The sequence below is a fragment of the Leptodactylus fuscus genome, chromosome 7, assembly GCF_031893055.1.
Source record: "Leptodactylus fuscus isolate aLepFus1 chromosome 7, aLepFus1.hap2, whole genome shotgun sequence".
Classification (NCBI taxonomy): Eukaryota; Metazoa; Chordata; class Amphibia; order Anura; family Leptodactylidae; genus Leptodactylus; species Leptodactylus fuscus.
The window spans coordinates 77,670,857-77,694,269 of NC_134271.1; the positions used below are offsets into that span (position 1 = coordinate 77,670,857).

Sequence of the window (23,413 nt, forward strand, 5' to 3'; positions counted from 1 at the left end):
CCATTTGTGACCTGTGACCACTGTAAACTGTACGAGGGAAGGCTTCCAAGATTTACCTTGTGAGGGGATTGTGTCCTCAGAACAAGAAGGTGTTGTAGTTTGGGTGCTGTAGCCACTAGAATACTGCAAGGAGTCCCGGCTGCTCTTCTGGTGCTCAAGACTCAAACCCCGGGTCAGGACCATGGCCAGGTCACTGGCAGCAGGAGACACCTCCTCCCCATGCTGTAAGAACAGAGCAGAGGAATGTGGTGGCAACTACAACCAAGATGACGTGACAAGATGCCTGGTGCATTATACTTATATAAATCTAGAGAGGGTCTGTGGGTGATATACATTATGTTACTAGAAATATGGAAAGTCCAGGGTAGGGGGTTACATTACATTAATAGATATGAAAAGGGGGTTCAATGTTGGTGTACAATATAGTACTACATATATGGAGAAGTCAGGGTAAGGGCTACATTACCTTACTATATATAGGGAGCATCTAAGCAGGGGCATAGTTACGGGGGTGCAGAAGTAGCAATTGTCAAGGAGCACTGGAGCCTAAGGGCTAGTTCACACGGGGTTCAGCGTGAACACATTCCGTTGTGGCTTTCCGCTCCTGATTAGGCCCAAATGAATGTGCCTAGCCCGGAGGGTGTTGTCGTGAGGCGGACACCGCGGCTGAATCAGCTGCAGAATCCACCTGAAGAAAGGGCAGCTCGCTTCTTTTTTCTGTTAGCGGGAATAAACCTCTAGCGGAAAAAAGAATTTTAGCGGTCTACATAGACCTCTATTGTGAGGGGGCGGATTTCACGTCAAAATCTTCCCCCTCTTGCTTTGTGTGAACTAGCCCTAAGAGGTCTAAAGGCCTTTGCATAGCATAAACAGACACAAGTATTATAGAAAGCAAATGTAAGTGGAGGCCTCTTTGCATATTCTGCACCCAAGAGTTTCATGTTACACTTTTCGGTGTAGGGTAAGTGTAATCTTCTTAGTATGGTTTACCTTGGCAGCAATGACAGCTGGAGACATCCGGGGTCGATAAGGGTCTTCTATGCCCTGATATCCAGGCCCCAGTTCTGCTTCCCTCAGATGTTCTACACGATCCTTCCTACGCTGAAGGGAACTTGCAGGTGGTGTTTCATATGGGCCAGACCGTGACCAATCCTGCAGAAGACACCTTATTATTACAGTGGTTTCAGCTCTGTTTTGCGTTTTCAACATCTAAATTCTCAGGATCAGACTTGCTGTCTGTAAAGATCAATATTCTTGTTGACAACCTGTATAAGACTAATACTTCTCACAGCTGGTAGATGCTAGAATGGAGTGGGTCTTTTGTGGATGCAGTAGGTGGCTTTATCTCCTGGTACTATTAGTATGTGGCACGACCTGCTGTCTTCACACCAAGCTTGGCTGGTTAAGGCTTGCATTTAGGAGAGACATATTAAGTCTCTACTTGGGCCATGCTGCAAGAGTAAATGATGAGGCTGACGGTACAGCCCCATAGTCAAGGCAGAAGCACTTTCTGGAACCCCATCACACTTTACTTCACCCAGTCCATTCTAGACTTTGGACAGCTTCCATACATGGAGCTACTGATCTAACTCTGCCTCTGCAGGTTATTGGTGACATGACTGTGACATGTTCATAGGTCCTGTTGCTGGGCAGAAAAATACCAAGCAATATTGCTGACAGTTTGCAGTAGGTAAAAAAATTCTCACCTTGGCTTGGGGATCACGGCCCACAATTTGGAAAACAGTGCACTAGATAGTCCTCTATGAGGTAAACACAACAGCAGTACATACCACCCATACTCACCGATGTGGGGGAGCTGCATTCACTGACTGACTGACAGGTTTCAGAGGCTTCCGAGGACGCAGAGCTGGAAGATTTCTGAAGGAAGGAACATATGAAAATATAGGAAGGTGCCAGGACTTTGCATATCACCTGCAAATCTAGTTCTCCACTAACCTGGCTTGTGATGTCCGAGGGCATGGGCGATGGTGGCTTGGAGTAGGTTGCTTCATGGGAACTGCATCCGGAGTCCTGGGAGGAGGCACTCACTAGCCGCTGGGCTCCTCCAGTAGACTGCGGGAGGCTGCGATAGCGACACGCGGAACCCGGTGAGTGGGGGTGCGAGGCAGCTTGCCAGGAGGGGGCAGTTTTTGTACTGTGGTAAATGGTCAGAGCATTGATGATGTAAGACAATGGGACATTGTATGGAAAGAATATCTACACCTCTCACATATACCGGGATGTGATGAGATCTAGTGATGGGGGCTGTGCAAGAGGGAGGGAGTGCTCCTCCCTTCGGCTACCAGACCACTCACCTGCACATACTGGACTTGCGAGATCCCGAACTGCTGGGGGAGGAGGGGGGCGTTTGATAGGACCATGAATAGTCAGATCCCTTCAAATCCTTAATAACCTGGAAGAGATGAGGATTATTGTAGAACAGTCACTGATGCTATTGCACAAGATGCCTCAGGATCCAGGGCCTAATAAACACTGCTACCTCTGCACCCCCTAAAGCTTGACCACCAACTATTGGGTGGGTGCTAAACTTTTCAGGCTCTACTCTACTAATTCTGTTTGTTTGTTAACCCTTGGATAACTTCTGAACTCTGCTCAGACCACATTCAACTCAAGCTTCATTTTTGATTGACTTTCTGCTTATCAGTTCAAGTTCTTCTGCAGATCTGTCCAAGCTTGGCTCAGCTAAACCTCTTTGCAAACTCGTCTATAGTACATCAATGCTACTTTCTCAGAGCACAGCTGTTCCGAAATTCTCTCTGATTCAAATCAGGACTACTACAACCTAGAATAAGCTATAATTGTCCTTGCTATTTTGTGGTGCCTTGGCCTGGGCTCCACTTTGGGAGAAAGACGACCCCATGATGTACTTCTGATGTCACTCTTTTACTATACTATCTAGTCATTTGCTCCAGCATTGGTGCTGTCCCAGAATAATGAAGCCTTACTAGATACAGTTACAAGTTACTGTGGACTTTCAAGTCATATTAAGTGTGAATTGGCTGGTTGAGTTTCGAAAACTACTCAACAACCAAGACTATCTACTGCCTCTTGTCACCAGGATGGCGTTTGAGAGAAAGAAACCAGGAGAGAGACTGGCAGTGCCGTTCTCAACTTCCCTCCTGCTGACAGCGTAGAGGGTCCCAAGAAGTTAGGCCATACTGTCTTGGTCTTCGTATTGTGACCAAGATAGATATCTCCATTCCAATTGCACTTTGATCCAAGCCAAACAAGGAAACTGTCAGGTTCGAATATGAAAGAAAGATCTTGCGACCAGGGCCCTCAATCCTATTGTGTGAAGTGATTTATTACACTAGAATGTCTCATTTAGTCTGTGCTTGAGCCCTATGATTTGTAAAGTGCTGTAGAGTATGTTGGTGCTATATAAATAACATGTATTATTATTAGGAATTGCCATGTGCCTAACACAATCCTCTACCAATGACAAGTTGATAGTACCTGTCACTTTTTCTTCACAACTGTAAGTAAATCATACCAAGAATATGTAGATTCTAGTACAGCTGAGAGTTTTATTGATCTTTTATTGGCAAGACACCTACATCTTCCATTGTTGTTTTTCCTGAACCATTGTGACTGACTTCTGATAATGGCTCCCACATTCCACAAGGAATAAATTGTCACTATACATAGCTGGTGACACTCCATGTATAAGTTCTTCATATGGAAAGTTTTTCATTTGTTTCCCCACTGTCTAACTCTAACTTGGCTCCATCAGCATTCCCACTTGAAGAGTGGTTGACCAATGAGATGGCCAACAGGGGCTCAACTTGCTTTCTGAACTGGCTCAAGGATTATTTATTGTCTGTCTCAGTCCCTCAAGGTATAAACAATAGCAAACCATTTTCCTTTGAACATAATGCTTCTAGTTACATAGGACGGGTCGCGTCTCAGCAGACTGAATCTAAGTAGTTCTTAACTCTTCTTCATGTTTTCACTTGAAGATCAGTGGCATTCTGACATCTGAGACACTTGCCGATTGAAGAGGCGACAGCATTCGGTTAAGTGCTGTGACCTCCTGACTACTTACCAAGAACACTCTTGTACATTCTATAGCAGCTGTACTGGGTATTGCAGCTTAGTCCTATTAACTTGAATGGGATTGAGCTGTTTAGTAGGACATGCAACCAAAAAACATAGCCTGTGAAGCAGAAGGACTGCTCAGGGAGCCCCAGTGTAGCTTCAAATAGCTGATCCACAGGAGTCGGTTGCCTGCTGAATTTCTAAGGATTGGTCATAGGGCCGGCTCCAGCTTGGGTGATAGAGCGTCAGTCAGCTCCCTTTAGAGCAACTCATGTGCACCACAGCCAAAAAACAACCAAAATTGCAGAGGCAAACCTACTGGAGTGGACTGTACTACAGTCCATTCCATACAAATACATAGAACCCCTTAAGACGTCAGGAAGTCAAGAAGAGTTTGTGGTGGACATCCTCCTCGGATTCCTGTTGATATTCTGCCCCTTGGCTCATGGTGGTGGATACAGAGCATCAGTATTGTTGTGCCTTTCCACCATTCATTGGCCCAAATGAATCAGTCTAAAGCCACAATTTCCGAATCAGCCGCAGAGTCCACGGCAAGATCAAACAGGACACTTTTTTTTTTTTTTCTTCTCCAGCGTCCTATTCCAATTGTTTTCAATGGGAGAAAGAATGAAGTAAGAAGCTGCCACTGATTTGGGGGCAAAATATGCCGCAAAACCGACATCAGATTCTACCGTGTGAACAGTGCCTGATACAGTTAACAATGCAATGAATGCTTAGCTCTATTTTAATGGAAGTCTTCAATACAAAGTGGGCCCCCACAGGTAAAAAAATAGACACAGACACCGTAATTTGTCTATTTTAGTATTTTCAAGGAGCCACTGTACTTTCTAGATTAAAGAAGTAACATTTAGGGGAGAAAAGTATGTTGTCCCAAATCAAGACATCTGCTATAATGGTTGAAACATACTGAACTAAATGGACTGAACGGACAGCAAGTTTCACTTAGGGACATTCACACGGAGTAACGCCGGGCGTGTATCACAGCCGTACACGCCGGCGTTACGGCAGACTGCCGAACACTTCCCATTCACTTCAATGGGAGCGCTCGTAAATGCCGCAGTCTGCCGTAACGCCGGCGTGTACGGCTGTGATACACGCCCGGCGTTACTCCGTGTGAATGCCCCCTTACTTGGCAGTGTTGAGTTCAGGCAATATGGCTGCCACATACTGTAGACAGAACACAGTTGTGTGAATGGCCCCTAAGCCCGTGATTTGATTGAGGCCAGAGGTTTCCATTTTCACGGCTGTTAGTTACAGCTGACATGTATAGTAATGGTGTTACCATTCCTTTATAAGTACAGAAACACTGAATGATTATGGGATATTTCTTGATACTTGCCAGACTGTTTTGCTGTTACTTATAAGTGAAAGCATCGGCAGCCCCCCAAAAAGCAACACAACTTAAACAAAAACAATACAGAAATGCACCGTATGAACCCAACCTGTATATAGCCCTAACCTGGAAAGGCCAGGCTGACCAGGATTTCATTATCTCAGCACATTCATGATCTATGCTTGTGTCAGTAAACACTCATCCTGACCTAATACTTCTAACAGCCAAGGGTATGTTACTCTTGTATCCAATGTAGACTGTAATAAACATCCAGGACTTCAGACTGATATAAGTTACCTGCACTGAAACACTGTAACAAACCATCAGGGCAGCTGGGAGATCCATACTGCTGCCATGTTTGACCTCACAGAGAAGTGTCTAGATTGGATATAATTTTAACAAACCTTCATCTATAAAAAATATTACATCAGAAATCAAATTTCAAAAATGGTGAAAAACTGAAGTTTAAAGTATTTCAGAAAGTTACTGAACATGAAGCTTTATTTACATAGGACTGCAAAGCGTCACTTTAGCTATACGTATAGGAGGTAGAGCTCTGACCTGTTCACTGGCTGCAGGCAGTTTGTGAGGTTCTTCACTCAGTACCATCAAATCATCGATTATCGCCTGCAGATGGGTCACCTCCCCCAGCATGTGAATCTCTCCATTCTAAAAGTGACAAGACAAGAAGATGAGGCGGCATGTGATGCGGTATTACATAACCTATCATTGACCTGTACTTACCACCACTGGCTGTAATAACGCAATGAAGGTGCAGAAGCGCCCTCGCTCCTCAATCAGAGCCCTTCGCACCGCCTGCTTCTCTGTCTCCTCCAGCAGCAGGTACATGTCATTTACGTCTTGTAGTGCGTGGTCCAGCTGTGGCTGTAGATCTCCCTTCCCTGCAGGACAGAAACAGGAATGAGAATGAGGCACTCGCTGCCACCATCAGTCTGGTTAGAAGGAGGGACATAAAGCCTCAGATACGCTGCCAGGGTTGAATGGGACTGAGTTGCAGCATGGACATGTGATCAATAGACATAATACTATAATTCCGCCCAAGAACACTTGAAGCTCTTTCTCACAGAAAACAACTATGTTTCCTAATCCTGAATGAAAATATTGTCTAAAAAAGACAGGATGATAACGAATACAATAAATATTTATTAAAAATACATAATACAACAACAGTTGTCACCAATAATTTCATATAAAATAAAATGGAGGAAAAACCCCAGACAAATATTGATAATAATAACCAGGTAGTGGGTGGCAAATATATATTGATAAGGCATTAAATAAACTAACCAAGCAAGGTAAAATGTGGCAATTGCAACGACAAATAAACATTCAGTGCAAAAATGTATAAACAAGGGCACACCGTGCTGAACAATTATTGTAATATACCCCAAGAGAAACACCACAATACATCATAATACATAACAAAAGCATCCACCTAGTGTAACCAATATAATGTAGCCCACACAGAACCAAGCTGGAAAAAATAAATAATGAATAAAAAAGTAGCCAATGCCTACCCACAGGACCTGGGCACCCGACGCGCGTTTCGCCTCGCACAGGCTTCGTCAGGGGAAAAGTAGCCAATGCCTACCCACAGGACCTGGGCACCCGACGCGCGTTTCGCCTCGCACAGGCTTCGTCGGGTGCCCAGGTCCTGTGGGTAGGCATTGGCTACTTTTTTATTCATTATTTATTTTTTCCAGCTTGGTTCTGTGTGGGCTACATTATATTGGTTACACTAGGTGGATGCTTTTGTTATGTATTATGATGTATTGTGGTGTTTCTCTTGGGGTATATTACAATAATTGTTCAGCACGGTGTGCCCTTGTTTATACATTTTTGCACTGAATGTTTATTTGTCGTTGCAATTGCCACATTTTACCTTGCTTGGTTAGTTTATTTAATGCCTTATCAATATATATTTGCCACCCACTACCTGGTTATTATTATCAATATTTGTCTGGGGTTTTTCCTCCATTTTATTTTATATGAAATTATTGGTGACAACTGTTGTTGTATTATGTATTTTTAATAAATATTTATTGTATTCGTTATCATCCTGTCTTTTTTAGACAATATTTTTATTTCAATTATTTGGATGTGTATTTAATCAAGCCTTTTTTGCATACATCTCTAATCCTGAATGAGTGGCACAGGTTACTATGCGTTTCACCTGAATGATAATGGACAGAGATTTCCATTTTAAGGCTAAGGCCCCATGTGGGTGTAGTGCAACAAAAAAATGCTGCAAGAAAAGCTGCAGCGGCAACGCATCGTGGTTCTTCCCACAGCGCTTAGCACAGAAAGTTTGCAGAGGCTTTCTGGAATCCCATCCACTTTGCTGTGATTGTAAAACACTGTGTTTTTTTCCTGACGTTTCCGCCGCGGGCGAACCTGAGGCTGGAGAAACCCCACATGTTGTAAATGTCGTGGTTTAGCTGCTGTTTTTTACAGTACCTTCAAAGTATTATTATTATTATTTATTTATATTGCACCATTAATTCCATGGTGCTTTACATTTGGAGGTTACATACAATACACAGAATATACAGGTAGATATAATACTAACAATGACCGACTGGCACAGTGGGGTAGAGGGCCCTGCCTGTGAGGGCTTACAATCTATGGGGGAAGGGGGGAGAGACAGAAGGAGAGGGGGAGACTGTACAGATGGCAGTGCAGTGATAGTGTTATTGGAGGTTGTAGGCCTTCCTGAATGGGTGAGTCTTCAGGGCCTTCTTGAAGCCTGTGATTGTGGGGGTCAGTCTTATGTGTCTTGGTAAGGAGTTCCAGATATGGGGGATGCACGGGAGAAATCTTGGAGACAGTTGTGTGAGGAGCGGTTGAGAGCAGAGTGGAGTAGGAGGTCATTGGAGGATCTAAGGTTACGTGTAGGCAGGTAGCGGGAGATTAGGTTGGAGATATATGGAGGGGACAGGTTGTGGATGGCTTTGTATGTTAGCGTTAGTAGCTTGAATTCAATTCACTGGGCTATGGGTAGCCAGTGGAGGGACTGGCAGAGGGGAGCAGCCGATGAAGATAGGGGGGTGAGGTGGATTAAACAAGCAGCGCAGCTTCAGGTGGACTGGAGGGGGGCGAGGGTGTTTGCTAGGAGTCCATGGAGGAGGGTGTTGCAGTAGTCTAAGCGGGAGATTATGAGGGCCTGGACGAGCATCTTAGTAGTTTCAGGGGTGAGGAAGGAGCGGATTCGGTGGATGTTTTTGAGTTGAGGCGGCAGGAAGTGTTGAGGGTTTGAATGTGTGACTTGAAGGATAGGTCAGAGTCCAGGGTTACCCCAAGGCATCGGGCCTGTGAGACAGGGGTAATTGTGGTTCCGTTAACTTTGATAGATGGGTCAGGTGGAGGGGCCATACGGGGTGGGGTGAAGATGATGAACTCTGTTTTCTCCATGTTGAGTTTGAGAAAGTGGGAGGAGAGGAAGGAAACTAATGAATCCCATCCACAAATTGGAGAAACATACTTGCAGTGGAAATGCTGTGATTTTCAAAACCGTTGCGTCTTTTGAAATCGCAGCATGTCAATTATACCTACCATACTGGCTATATCTATAGGTATAACTGAGGCAGAAAGTCTTCAGAGGAAAACTCTGCAGATTTTCTGTAAACAAGCGCTGCAGAAAAAACAGCAATGCTTCTGACGCGTTTTTTCCCCTAACCGCTTTTTGGCTGCAGCCCACTACATGGGGTAAAGTCCCTTAGCATACAGGCAAAATATGTAACGTGCTACAAATCATTGCAATTAAAGAGTGCCAGCATATATTCAACAAGAAAAATAGCACCGTGTGAACTAAGTCTATGTGGTCTCAATTCACCAAATTGTGATTGGTTGCATCTTCTGGGGATCAGAAAAGAATTTTGCTAGTAGTTCCAGTGTGACCCTCACCCTCCCCAAATCCAGAGAATGGTCACTTACCTAGAACTTCTACAGGAGGGAGTGGAAGGCAATGCAAGAAAAAAGGAAAGGAAGGTTAGTGAAAAACAGGCATGCAAGAAGAGATCAACCAGTCCCATCCTATATCTTCACTATACACCTACACCCCAAGTGTCACGGTAGCAAAGCATCAAGAAAGAAATGGTTAAAGACAGACTGCTATGTTGTAACAAATAATAAGAGAGTGCCAATATGTATGGGGAGGGGGATGTCTCTGATAATACACATACCTTTCCGAGCTTTCTTCTGCAGTTTTAGAGTATCAGAGGATTTCTTCTTAATCTCATGGCGCGCTCGCTTGTATTCTGAGAGGGGAAAGAAGATAATGGGGTTTGTGGCTCCTCTGTTAATCTGCAGTATAGGTGCAGTATTTGGGATGCAGACAGCATTATGAGGGGCTGGGTGAGGTTCTCCTCACCTCGTGCATGCTCTTTGTCCAATGTATTAGCTGTTTTCTTCCAGTCTTCTATTCTTTCCTGCAGAGGAGTTATTAAACTCTCCATGAGGGCGCTGCAGAGAGAAAATCAAGTTCAGTGGTATTCATGGAGTTTAGGCCTAGTATTTGGGGAAGGGGTGTGCCACGGTATTCAGATTCAGAGATAGGGTTATTAACTGAATTTCTGTCCCAAAGTGGTGTACATAGATCTCTTGCTTATTTAATGGCTTCCCTTCTCCCATCATGTTGCATTTCCCTTTATATGTTCTGGTGCAGAACTACGTTGTTAAGGAGCTACAGGGCATGGTGACCCACTTTATTTACACATCCAAGTCTTGCAGTAGCGGGGGAATTTACTAACCAACCTATGTCAGAACACTGTCAAAGTCATGCATGTTTAGTACGTCGTTGTATTTCTCCCAAATATCTGCCTCTTTGTCAGTTTTCTGCCCACTCAACACTTTTTAAGACAGTAAGCAAAGCATGCCTGTCAGAGATTCTTAATAATTCTGACTTATCTCAAGCCAGTGGGGAAACACCAGCCTTAATAAATTCCATTATACCTTATCACTGTGTCGTCTCTGCTCTTGGTTTTGGCTCACAAACACTGATGCAAAATACCAACTTGTGAACAAGTCCTTAGGGTAATGGTGCTCAATGGGGTTAATGAATAGAAGATGGCGCTGCTCTTTAGATATAAATGGCTGCATATTTCTAATGCTTCTGCTGCCAGCTTGTTGCAACATTTCTTACAAGCTGCGACATCTGCTGTTAGTTCTTACTTAGTAAAGTGTCTGAGTTTGCTCTCGATGCTGCGATGTCTCATACACATGCGGGTGAGAGCAGATCCGATGTCACGTGTGGCTCCTGCAAAACCAAAAGTACGTTGCAATGTATTTGTGTAGAATGATGAGATTGTAACGCTTGGACATAACCGCACCAGCCACTTACCTCGGGTATTGGTCGCCATATCTGCCACTTTCTGAAAAGCATCAAGGAAGGCGACAGCAGCCAGCACTGTGGTCCTGGGGAGACAGACACAGTCGGTCTGAGAGTCAATAGTGTCAAAAGCAAAGTAGCATTGAAGTCTTTTACTTAGCTATAATTGCACCAAGTGAAGATAGTGCTTACTGCAAAATAAGTGGCACAACCCCAAATTCAGCAGGCACAGACACACATTTACACCAATATATTGCTATAACAGCTGAAACAATTGTCGCCAACTCAGTGAAGTATTTAGCCATATAGTTTTAATACATCTTATTTTGAAAATGTGTACCTCAAAGCACGATTGTATGACTGTAGTGCTTTGGTACTATCTGACTGTAGTGCTTGGGTACTGTATGACTGTAGTGCTTGGGTACTCAATGGCTGTAGTGCTTGGGTACTGTATGACTGTAGAGCTTGGGTACTGTGTGGCTGTAGTGCTTGGGTACTGTATGACTGTAATGATTTGGTACTGTGTGGCTGTAGTGCTTGGGTACTGTATGACTGTAGTGCTTGGGTACTGTGTGGCTGTAGTGCTTGGGTACTGTATGACTGTAATGCTTTAGTACTGTGTGGCTGTAGTGCTTGGGTACTGTATGACTGTAGTGCTTGGGTACGCAATGGGTGTAGTTCTTGGATACTATACGGCTGTAGTGCTTGGGTACTGTATGACTGTAGTACTTGGGTACTCAATGGCTGTAATGCTTGCGTATTCAACAGCTGTAGTGCTTGGATACTATATGGTTGTAGTGCTTGGGTACTGTATGGCTGTAGTGCTTAGATACTATATGGCTGTATTCTGAGGGCACAGTATTATAGCTGTTTAAGGACACTGACTAGTTTGATACTTGATGATACCTTTTTCAGTTTTTCCCATTGTCATATCTTATAAGCCATAACTTTTTCACTTTTTTGTTGACGAAGTGATATGAGGGTTTGTTTTTTGCACAATGAGCTTTTTTTGTTTTAAACTATGTTAGGAAACCTATAGCTTATAGATTACATATTATTACCGTATATACTCGAGTATAAGCCGACCCGAATATAAGCCGAGGCCCCTAATTTTACCACAAAAATCTGGGAAAACTTATTGACTTGAGTATAAACTGAGGGGGGGAAATGCAGCAGCTACTGGAAAATTTCAAAAATTAAAATGGTCGGAGTTTTTGGGTGCAGTAGTTGCTGGGTGCTGGGGAAGGGGAGGGGGTGTTTTGGTTGTCTGTCTGCCCCTTCCCTGAGCTTGAGGACTGAGTTTTTTTTCTCCCACTTGGAATTCAGCCTGGCTGAGTATAGGGTATCTGCAGTGCTCCTATTAACCCCTTCACGACAGAACAGGAGCAGATTCCCTATATTCCGTAGACCGGGCACTGTGAGACACAGGGATACCTAATGTGTATGTTTTTCACAGTCATTTTCTACTTTTATATGTATTCTTGGGAAAGGAGTGATTTAGAACTTTTATTTACTTTATTTTTTTTATTATATTTTTTTAAAGCTTTTTTTCCCACTATTTTATGGGAGATTCTATACATTACTATTGCGGCTGGTCATAGACCCCCTCTTCCTTTTTTTTTTGTTTTTGCTTGACTCGAGTATAAACCGAATGGGGCTTTTTCAGCACAAAAACTGTGCTGAAAAATTCGGCTTATACTCGAGTATATACGGTAACTTATTTCTGTGCAGGACGTTAAAAAGGCAACAAAATTTTGTGTTGTGCAGTATAAATAACATGTTCAGTAGGACTACAGCCATACCAAATTTAGGCTGTAAACACATGTTGAATTTCTGGGGGGGTTTGTGCAAATTTTGTGTTTTTCAGCCAAATCCAGGTGTAGAATTGAAATGGAATTCTCTATGGGGGAGGGTGACTATAGACTATAAATACACTATACAGACAAAAGTATTGGACACAGTTCTTAAGTTGCCCATACACATTACGTGCAACTGCATGACCAATGATGGGATTGTTCCTATGGAGCCATACAGTCTGTCTTTAAAATCATTTGTGAAAGAATGGCTTGCGCTAAGGAGCTCACTCAATTTCTGTAATAAGATGCCACAGCTTCAACAAGGTAGTTCATGAAATTTTTCCCCTCATAGATATTCCACCATCAACTGTGAGTAACATTATTGAGTATTGGAGGTATTTAGAAACCAAAGAAACTCAGCCACAAAGTGTCAAACCACATAAAGTTACACCATGGCGTTACCGAGTGCGAAGTTGCAATGACTGTGACAACAGGGAGCAGTAGAAATAGCGGCTTAAATCTTATACAGGGATAAGAGATAGATCCCAGACACCTAAATGTGTTCACCAGTGCCAGCGGCAAAGCCAGATAGACGTGTGTTGAATTTGGCCCAAGTTATCACCACAGTAATAAACACTGCACAAACTGAAGTCAAACCAGAGCCCACAATAAACTTACAAAGCAGATTAAAACCAGGCGGATGAATTTGGAGAATGAAGGTACCCAAGCCAATCAGTCCAAGAGGTAATGGTAGAACCAAAATCAGGAGACAAGCAAATTTTCAGTAACAAACTAAAAGTCAGTCCAAGAGATAACGTCAGAACCAAAATCAGAAAACAAGTGCTTATCCAGTAAAAAGCCAAATATAGAGCAAGCATGCACAAACGATCAGGATATGAAAGCCACACTAGGTATAAACAAATAGCAGGCACCTGGCTGAGGGGGAAGAGAATTAAAATTTTCCTCCTCAGCTGCTAAGTGGATCAGCATAGGAGGAGCCTGAAGACTGCAGACGCTTCACATGTTGGCACAGTAACATTAAAGTAACAGTGGCTAAACTAAGATTCCTGAGATTCCTAACGTCGCCAATACTCCAAAAGAAAAATGTACTTTTTTACCAATCACAGTGCAGCTTTCATTTTTTAAAGGTAAAGTATAAAATTCACGCTGTGCTGTGATTGGTTGCTATAAGCATAAAAGACAGTTTTCTTTTAGGTATGATAACAAGTGTTCCCTAATAACTGCAAGGTTACAAACCTTCTCTGGTATTAACATACTCTGGCATTAACATTGTCAAACCTCCGACAGAGTTGTGAAAACCACAATGCCACCACCGGACTGAAGAAGGGGAAATGCGTTCATTGGAATGATGAATCACACTTCTTTCTCTGGCAGACTGAAAAATTTTACCTGTTTGTCTTTGTTCCAATTGTTTGGTAGAGGATGGTCTTACAGAGGTTAGCCTAAGCCCCCTTAGTTCCAATGAAAGGAAATCTTCAGCATACCAAGACATTTTGGACAACTGTATGATTCCAAGTTTGTGAAATCAGTTTGGGGACAGCTCAGTTTGCCGACTGTGCCACAGTACTCAAAGCAAAATCCATAACAGCATGACTGGGTGTGGAACAACGTGACTTGCCCGCACATAGCCCTGACCTCAACCTCTTATAACACTTTTGGAATGAGATTGCAAACAATGTCCTCTCATCCAATATCATTTGGATGAATGGGTAAAAATTCCCACTGATACTCTCCAAAATCTTGTAAAAGTTTGTTCCAGAAGAGTGGAAGCAGTTTTAGCTGCAGAGGGGGGAACCAACTCCATATTAATGCCTATCAATTTAGAATATGTTATAAAAAGCTCCTATAAGTGTAATATATAAGAGTCCCAAAAGTTTTGTCCACATAGAGTAGCTTTATTGAAAAGGTTTGATGACCAAATCAGCCATCAATTAGAAAAAAAGATACTCACAAGACAACGTTAAAGAAAGCAAAACCCAAGAGGATGTGCGATTGTGTGTGGGAGAAAGGGGGCAGCACTAGTATGAGGTATACTGACGGATGCAAATTCATCTAATGCACTAAAGAGGACCTTTGATGTCCTGGGGCACATACGGTTTTATATACTGCTAGAAAACCGACAGTGTGCTGAATTCAGTGCACTGTCGGCTTTTCCATTATGTGCCATGAGGCAAGAAATATCAGTGCTGTCACCGATATCTCTTCACTATCAGAAGGGTGTTCCTGCCAGTCTAGCCGGGCTGTGAGGAACGCCCCTCCTGACAGTACAGTCCATAGCCCTGTACTGTCAGAGGGGACGTTCCTTACTGCCCTTAACCACTTCAGTACTGGGCCAATTTGTGGTCCAGGACCAGACACATTTTAGGCTTATTTTGTATGTGCGGTTTTGAGGTCTGTAACATTTTTCCCGTATGTCTCAGTCAACTAATTTTTGCGTCTTTTTTCGGGGACACATAGGGCTTTATTTTTATGTTATCTTTATTTTCGAATGTGTTTAAATTTTTTTTATATCCAGGAAAATATAAACAAAATAGGAGGGAAATTGTGTCTGGTTTTCAATTTATTATTTTTTTTAATTTAATAACACAAAGTGTCACTGAAAAACTTTATAATATAGTTTTTCCTCTCCGTTACGGTAATTTTTATTTTGTATGGTGTCGTCGGGGGTGGGGCTATAACCTTTAATAACAGCGTTTTATTAGCGTATTATTTATTTATTTTTTATGATTATTTTATTTACATTTTTTAAAAACTTTTTTTATTATATTTTTATTTTATTTTTTTTACAGATTGTGTCCCCATAAGGTGATAAGAGACCTTTGGGGACATCTGATCACTTATTTTTTTGTACTTGAGGCTGATTTCTCCTATAACTAACGCTAGGTTCACACCTGCGTTCTACTTCCGTTCTGTGCTTTGTTGTATACACAGCGATCGAGAAGGCAGGAGAGGTAATAAATCTGTCCTGTCTTCTTTCTGGGAGTTCCGGCTGAAGTTACAGCCGGCTCCTATTGAAAGCAGCTACACGATCTCCGTGCAGCTGCTGTGTTCTGACTGGACGTACAGGCACGTCCTGTCAGAACAAGGCAACCACTTCCCGGACGTATATAGTCTATGGGCGGTCCGGAAGTGGTTAATAGTTACTACTATGCCACTTGTGTTATCCATGCAATTTGCAGTGACTGTATTTTTTCAATTTAGCAATGTGTACACTACTCTACACATGTACACTACTCTGGATTATTTAAAGAGGACCTTTCATGTCCTCGGGCACATGCAGTTTTATATACCGCTTGTCAATAGTGCGGACTGCCACTTAAAGTGGACATTTTATCTCCTCCACCAAGTCCAGCTCTATACATCATTTAAGGGTCAGTTCAGACTAGCATTCAGGTACTCCATCTGCCATTGCAAACAGAGCTTTTCTTTCCGCTGATTTCAGGCAGAAACCAGGCAAATGCCATTATAGTTTGTGAGGTCCATGGGTAACCACTTTTTAAGTAGATATGGTTTCTGTTTTTCAGGTCCCCAAACAGGTCCGATGAATCGAAAGCTGAACGCTAGTGAGAACCTAATGTAATATCTGCTGCGCCACTGATTCTGGTCTCAGTCTCACTCCAGGTGAGTGGGGGTAATGTTGGATGTAAGGCCGGGTTCACACGGAGTATTCTGGCTCATCATTTGGTACGTAGACGCCGTGGGAGGATTTGCGGGCCGTATACGCTCCCATTGTTTTCAATGGGAGCCGGTACCGTACACGCGGCGCTATTTTGCAGCCGTGATTTTGATAGCGCCGCGTGTACGGTACCGGCTCTCATTGAAAACAATGGGAGCGTATACGGCCCGCAAATCCTCCCGCGGCGTCTACGTACCAAGTGACGAGCCAGAATACTCCGTGTGAACCCGGCCTAAGTATTAGGCTTGAATATGCACCAAGTTTAACATGGCATGTTTCATAAATTTAGCACAAATTAAAGGGGCTGTCCAGTTTCCGACAAATATTGAGACGCAAATGTTATTGCTTGTATAATAAGTGATATAATTTTCCTATATACTTTCTCTATTAATTCCTCACAGTTTTCTAGATCTCTGCTTGCTGTCATTCTGCTTACTTGATGTGGATAAAGTCAGTCCATGGTCATGTGATGGACACACAGCAGGTTATAGTCACAGGACAGTAGTCAGAGGAGCTGATCGCCTATGGTGACATGCTGTGCGCCCGTGGGTCCATCATATGACTGTGCCTGAATTCTGCAGTAGGCTTCGGTTTCCTCAGCAGATGGCCACTAGAAAAAACTGTATATTGTGCAGTGTATGTTATTTTATATGAGAGATGTCTCTATATGTTGTCCAGCACAAGCCTCTGCCAGCTACCAGAGTATATATCTGACAGGACCCGCAAGCACAGTATATACAGATCATAAGACTGACAGGGAGCCCTTCCTGCCTTTTGACATGCTGTAGGGCGGGGGATCATCTACTTACCTGAGCTGGGAGTGGAGTTTTGTGGCTTTAGAGTTGAAGTCCTCCCAAATTGGGTAAGAACTCTGTAAAAGAAAGACAAAGTAAGAAATTAGAGATATCATCACATATTCCATGTACTGCCCGTCAGCCCTTCAGCATCATATAAAGGGTTTCCCCATGAACATAATCAAATTTAACCCCTTCCTGCTGTAGCTATTTTCAGATTATCGTTTATGACTCTCCGCCTGCCAAAAGCCATAACTTTTTTTTTTATTTTTCCCCCAACAGAGCTGTATGAGCACTTAATTTTTGCAGGACAAAGTGTACTTCATATTTAATATTCCATACGATGTACTTGGAAATTAGAAATAAAAAAAAAAAACAGAAAGTGGTGGATTTGGAGTAAAGCCCCACATTGCGGAAACGCAGCTTTTTTTTTGTTGCAGATTTTGCTGCGATTTTTTGAGCCAACGTTAGGAGTGGATTTAACAGAAGGGAAGTGTCTAAGAGCTTCCTTTATATTTTCCAAACCTTTTCAATCTGCTCCAGACTTTGGCTCATAAAAAACGCAGCAACATCTGCAACAAAAAAAACAAATTGCTTTCCGCAACGTGGGGCCTTAGCCTTAAAATGTGTTTGTGTGACATTCTTATAGGCTTTATTTTTACTGCATTTATTGTGCTGTCAAATTGACACGTCACCTTTATTGTAAGTGTTGGCATGATTCTGAGAATACTAAGTTTTTGGGGTTTTTTTTATCCCTTAAAAAATGCTAAATTTTGGGGAGAAAATTTATTGTCGCCATATTCTGACACATTCTACCCCTGACCAAACAGGTGCGTGATTATTGTATCCCCAATACCCAAATACCTTTAGCATTGTTTTGAGTGATTTCTGGCTTTCTCTGGGAGCTCCCGGTATCCTCTGCATTTGTTTACAGGGGTAGTTTCCAGCTGTCTTAGCCTACAACTACCAAGATGCATTGCAGTTTACTAAGATCCCCTCTCACTTCCTGTTGGGGTTACTATTTGTATTACTGTCAGGCACATGGGGTTATTTAGCCTCATATTAACTGCAATTAGCCCCATCATGTACCCTCACATAAAAAGTTCATTAACATGTAAGGTATATGAAGGTACTAATAAAGGACCTCCATGTCTCTCACATATTAGTAACTCTTTTGTGAGGCACACAGGGGTTAATGTGAGGGTACATGATGGGGCTAATTGCTATTAATGTGAGGCATATAGAGTTACTAAATTGTAAGGGTGCTCCTCTTAGGGTGGTGAGTCACTATGCACCTGGATGTGGCTATAGCTGCACCCAGTCCTTGGGCACCAGTGGCTCTCACTTTGGTGTAAATGTCACACCAATTCATTTTAGCTGCATGGAATTATATCCAGCTAAAGTAGTGCTCACTCTGAAAACGCGTGTCGCATTTTTTATATGTGTAAAAAATGTCATTGAAGTCCATGGGAGAGATGAGCGAACACTAAAATGTACGAGGTTCGAAATTCGATTCGAACAGCCGCTCACTGTTCGAGTGTGCAGAGCCGAGTGTGCATAAGGGTTCTAGGGCACCCTCGGCTCTGCTACATCTGATGTAGCAGAGCCGAGTGTGCATAAGGGTTCTAGTGCACCCTCGGCTCTGCTACATCTGATGGGCTGACCGGCACACGGTGTAGTTGAGCAGAACTGGCTCAACACTGCTAAGTCTCTGCATACCCATAGGAATGCATTGGCCAGCCTTCGGCCAATCAGCGCTGGCTCTGCCGGAGGAGGCGGAGTCTAAGGTCAGACCTGAATGGAGACTGGTGTGGAGCGATCTTAGACTCCGCCTCCTCCAGCAGAGCCAGCGCTGATTGGTCGAATTCCATACTCTGGCCAATCAGCGCTGGCCAGTGCATTCTATTAGCCCGATGAAGTAGAGCTGAATGTGTGTGCTTAGCTCAACTACGCCGGTGGAGTAGTTGAGCTAAGCACACACATTCAGCTCTGCTTCAACAGGCTAATAGAATGCATTGGCCAATCAGCGCTGGCCAATGCATTCTATTAGCGTGAGCTGAGTGTGCACAGGGGTTCCAGTGCACCCTCGGCTCTGCTACATCTGATGTAGCAGAGCCGAGTGTGCATAAGGGTTCTAATGCACCCTCGGCTCTGCTACATCTGATGGGCTGACCGGCACACGGTGTAGTTGAGCAGAACTGGCTCAACACTGCTAAGTCTCTGCATACTCATAGGAATGCATTGGCCAGCCTTCGGCCAATCAGCGCTGGCTCTGCCGGAGGAGGCGGAGTCTAAGGTCGGACCTGAATGGAGACTGGTGTGGAGCGATCTTAGACTCTGCCTCCTCCAGCAGAGCCAGCTCTGATTGGTCGAATTCCGTACTCTGGCCAATCAGCGCTGTCCAATGCATTCCTATGGGAAAAAGTTTATCTCACAAAAATCACAATTACACACCCCATAGAGCCCCAAAAAGTTATTTTTAATAACATTCCTACCTAAATAAAGGTTATCCCTAGCTATCCCTGCCTGTACAGCTATCCCTGTCTCATAGTCATAAAGTTCACATTCTCATATGACCCGGATTTGAAATCCACTATTCGTCTAAAATGGAGGTCACCTGATTTCGGCAGCCAATGACTTTTTCCGATTTTTTTCAATGCCTCCGGTGTCGTAGTTCCTGTCCCACCTCCCCTGCGCTGTTATTGGTGCAAAAAAAGCGCCAGGGAAGGTGGGAGGGGAATCGAATTTTTTTGGAGTTTGCCACGTGATGTTTGATTCGAATCGAACACATCGAACAGCCTGATATCCGATCGAACATGTGTTCGATAGAACACTGTTCGCTCATCTCTATTCTTTACACATGTATTTTGCCAAAATGAGCGCGTTTACGTGTCAATGGACCCTTTCACTGTTTTTTTTTTTTTTTTAAACGCAGGAAGAGCCAACCGCACGTGAATACTGAGGCCAATCAGCAGACTTTGCGAAGGACATGGGACATCCTGTGTACTTTCCTGTGTCCGTGACATCTGTGTCTTTTCCCGTGTCCAAAATGTCACAGCCAGCAAGACTTCCAGCACAAGAAGACAGCGGAACAACAGGACAGGATTTCGCTGGGGAGCACCGGAGCATTCAAGGACAGGTGAGTATGTTTTTGTTTTTTCTCCTTCCCCAGTCTAATTAAATTTTTTTTTTTATCCTGGAAAACCTCTTTAAGGCCAGGGCCCCATGGCACGTAAACACCGCGATTTGCCCGCAGCGGAGACGCTGCGGGAAAAATCGCTGCGTTTTACAGTGCAAGCAAAGGGGATGGGATTCATGCGAATCCCATGCCCACTTTGCGGAAGAAATCGCAGTGCGGACAAGCTGCGATTTGCAAAGCCGTTGTGGCTTTGCAAATTGCAGCATGTCAATTATATCTACAGAAATGCCGGCTGCTTTCCCGTAGATATAATGTTAAGAAAAAGTCCGCAGAGGAAAACTCAGCGAACTTTCTGTTGAAAGCGCTGTGGAAACAACCGCAGTGCGTTCACGCAGCGGTTCTTTCCCCAGTGCTTTAGTGCTGCGATTACAGCCCGTGGGGCCTTAGCCTAAAGGCTATAGAATACCTTGTAATGCAAAAAGTCTGCAACATATTGGGTTTGATCCTCAGACCTCAATATTCATTGCAATGTAAATGTGATTATGTTAATATTAATGTAACAAGAAGCAATCATAATCCAGTATAAAAATTAGGACCAGGTAATATCTCAAGACAAGCCAAATATGGGTCAATTGAAAGCAGAACAACATTCAAGGTAACCTTACCACACACCAAGTCAAATATCTGGGTGAAGAGTGATATACCTGTCCAGAATCAGGACCCACAATATAAACTACCCTGAGACTGGCCTTACACTAGGTTCACACTAGCACCAGGCTCTCTGTTGTTCAGGTTTGCTGGAGGACCCAAATGACGAAGAGCCAGACCGCTAAAATAGCGTTTACACACGGACACTGGCAGAACCCTATAAACTATAACAGATCCACCGGTTTCATGTAGGACTTTTGGCGGTTTCTGCAGCAGCATTTCCGACGTAGAATCAAACATAGTTTGTATCTCAGCAGAAGTTCTGTTGTTGCTTATGGTAGTTCTGGGGCCTGTTGTGAAAATGCTGCATTTTACATTACCTGCAAATTGGATGGGATTCTGGCTAATTCCATCCGCAACATGTCAGTTATACCTACAGAAATGCTGGCATTTTCTGTATAGGTATAATAGAGACAGAAAGTCCACAGAGGAAAACTCTTTCTGTGTGAAACGCTGATGAAAAAAACACAATGTGTTTCCGCCATGGTCTCTTCCGCAACACTTTTTTTGCATCAATTTGTTGCATCCTCAAGGGCTGATCCAAACTGAACACTTTCTTTTGGCATCACTCATCATTTTCTGCAATGTAAAAAAAAAACAACAACAAAACCTTGTGCCCCCATCTGCTTTGGTTTATTCATTGGAAGAAATTGTAACATCTGCAGGCTCTTGCTTGTCAGCCTATGACTGTGTAAGCCTTCATATGATGTCCTATTAGTTTTTCTGCTCCTAATGTCCCCATTTTGACTGAAGCACATTTTGCATGTTGCTTTGAGGCTGTGGCCATGTACAATAATGAGCCGTTCAACCCTCTCCTCTCCATTATAACCAGTTTGGGTTGTTTGCAAGCCAGGAGTAACTGTACAAGAACAAACAAATAGCTGATAAAAGCCAAAATAAGAGATCTATGAACACTAAATTGCAAATATAGAGCAGATATATGCACATACTCACTCCATTCTACGATCAACCATGCATAACACAGGAAAATAGCAATTCATATAAAAAGTCATGGGAAGAATATGCAAATCTGTCTCCCAAATCTGTATCCCCATAATCTAGTATCTCAGCCTCTCACTTCTACCAAATAAATTCTCTCTAGGCTGCACTGATGAAGTCCAACTAGACAGAAACTGTGCCGTCCGTAGCTGAGAAATTGATTTGGTTATAACCCCGCATTATGCAGTAAAGACTTCTGGGAAAGTCGGGCATGATGTTCAGGGTGCTTCCCATAGAGGGCAGCATAACAGAGGCACTGTCTCCCTGTTTACATCTTGGGAGACAGATTTGCATATCCTTCCCATGGTCCCTTGCAGTGAAGAAACTATGGCTGTATGAGTCTTCACACACCACACACCTGAAAAGGTGGTCTCTACCTCTATCTAAGGATGGACGTTATCCCCATATAAAAAGTCAGTAAAACTGCTAGCTGTCTGTGAATAATTTTCCATCTGTAACCAAACAAGCAACCAGCAATACAGACAAGTACATAGAAGACATTTTTTCTTAAATTATAAGCTGTGAGACACTGTAGAATCACAGAATCTTAAAGGGTTATTCCAATCTCAAGTACACTAACTATACTGCTAGCTTATGTAAATTGAAGAATTTTTTCTAAATACATTGCTTTAGCAATGCTGCTTCATTTACTTGATATGTGAAGTTATATCTTCCATTGTTTACATATTGGTCCCCATCTTATTACATAGGTCATACAGTGTTTATCTCTCTATGGAAACACAACAATAACATTGAGTTTACTAAGTTAGTTCCTTCCCCTGCAACATATAAGTTTGTTTATTTGACCAAACCTGTTGTAATCCTATCCTATCCTACTAATATGAAAGTTTGTGTTTGGAGTGTGTTTGTTCCTCAATCACGCAAAAACGGCTAAACAGATTTGAATAAAATTTGGCATATAGATAGATCGTAACCTCGATTAAAACATAGGCTACTTTTTATCCCGGTAAATGACAGGGCTTCATGACTATTATGAATGTATGTTCACATACTATATTACACTGCTCTTGGCTACAGCTTATCTCAGCTTCTGATAAAGCCAAGTCTATTATCTATCTGTGTAAACACTCAGCTAACCCTCAGTCCATTCTGTACATGCATTTGCATATTATCCGATCTGCTCCAGGAAACATGCTGACACATGGGATGGGGAAAACACCTTTAATCCCAAATTGGCAGTTTGCTACTTTTAAACATGTCAGGAAAAAGAACATCTAATTTGTTGCAATTCTAATTTTTCGAGTTCTCCTCAAGCAGAGCTGAGGGGGATCATCGGCGCCAACAACACGCTTATTATATGGCATCCCAGCAAGCTGCTGAGATGCCAGAACAATCACAGTCACAGCGCTAGGAACAAGTTCAACCGCAGGCCAGCTTGACAGCTGCTGAAATGCTGGAGCAGGTGGATCATCAATGCAAACAACACGCTCATTATATGGCTTCCAACAAGCTGCTGAGATGCCGCAACAATCACAAGCACAGTGTGAGGAACAAGTTCA

General features: G+C 43.1%; 1 protein-coding gene across 4 annotated transcripts in view; it reads right to left on the minus strand.

Annotated features, from left to right (window-relative positions):
* Window positions 1-23,413, minus strand: part of MTSS2 (MTSS I-BAR domain containing 2) — a 41,149-nt gene that overhangs the window by 5,161 nt on the left and 12,575 nt on the right. The window contains exons 2-14 of one of the 4 annotated variants that reach the window (XM_075282207.1): window positions 17,063-17,124; window positions 10,773-10,846; window positions 10,604-10,688; window positions 9,804-9,895; window positions 9,616-9,690; window positions 9,368-9,376; window positions 6,158-6,315; window positions 5,975-6,082; window positions 2,316-2,413; window positions 1,957-2,083; window positions 1,804-1,878; window positions 991-1,152; window positions 57-222 (exon numbers count right to left, since the gene is read on the minus strand). In XM_075282207.1, the coding sequence (XP_075138308.1) occupies window positions 57-222; window positions 991-1,152; window positions 1,804-1,878; window positions 1,957-2,083; window positions 2,316-2,413; window positions 5,975-6,082; window positions 6,158-6,315; window positions 9,368-9,376; window positions 9,616-9,690; window positions 9,804-9,895; window positions 10,604-10,688; window positions 10,773-10,846; window positions 17,063-17,124 (1,291 nt within the window). Of the gene's footprint in view, window positions 1-56; window positions 223-990; window positions 1,153-1,803; window positions 1,879-1,956; window positions 2,156-2,315; window positions 2,414-5,974; window positions 6,083-6,157; window positions 6,316-9,367; window positions 9,377-9,615; window positions 9,691-9,803; window positions 9,896-10,603; window positions 10,689-10,772; window positions 10,847-17,062; window positions 17,125-23,413 lie in introns of all 4 variants that reach the window. The other 3 variants (XM_075282205.1, XM_075282208.1, XM_075282206.1) reach the window with 3 other exon arrangements.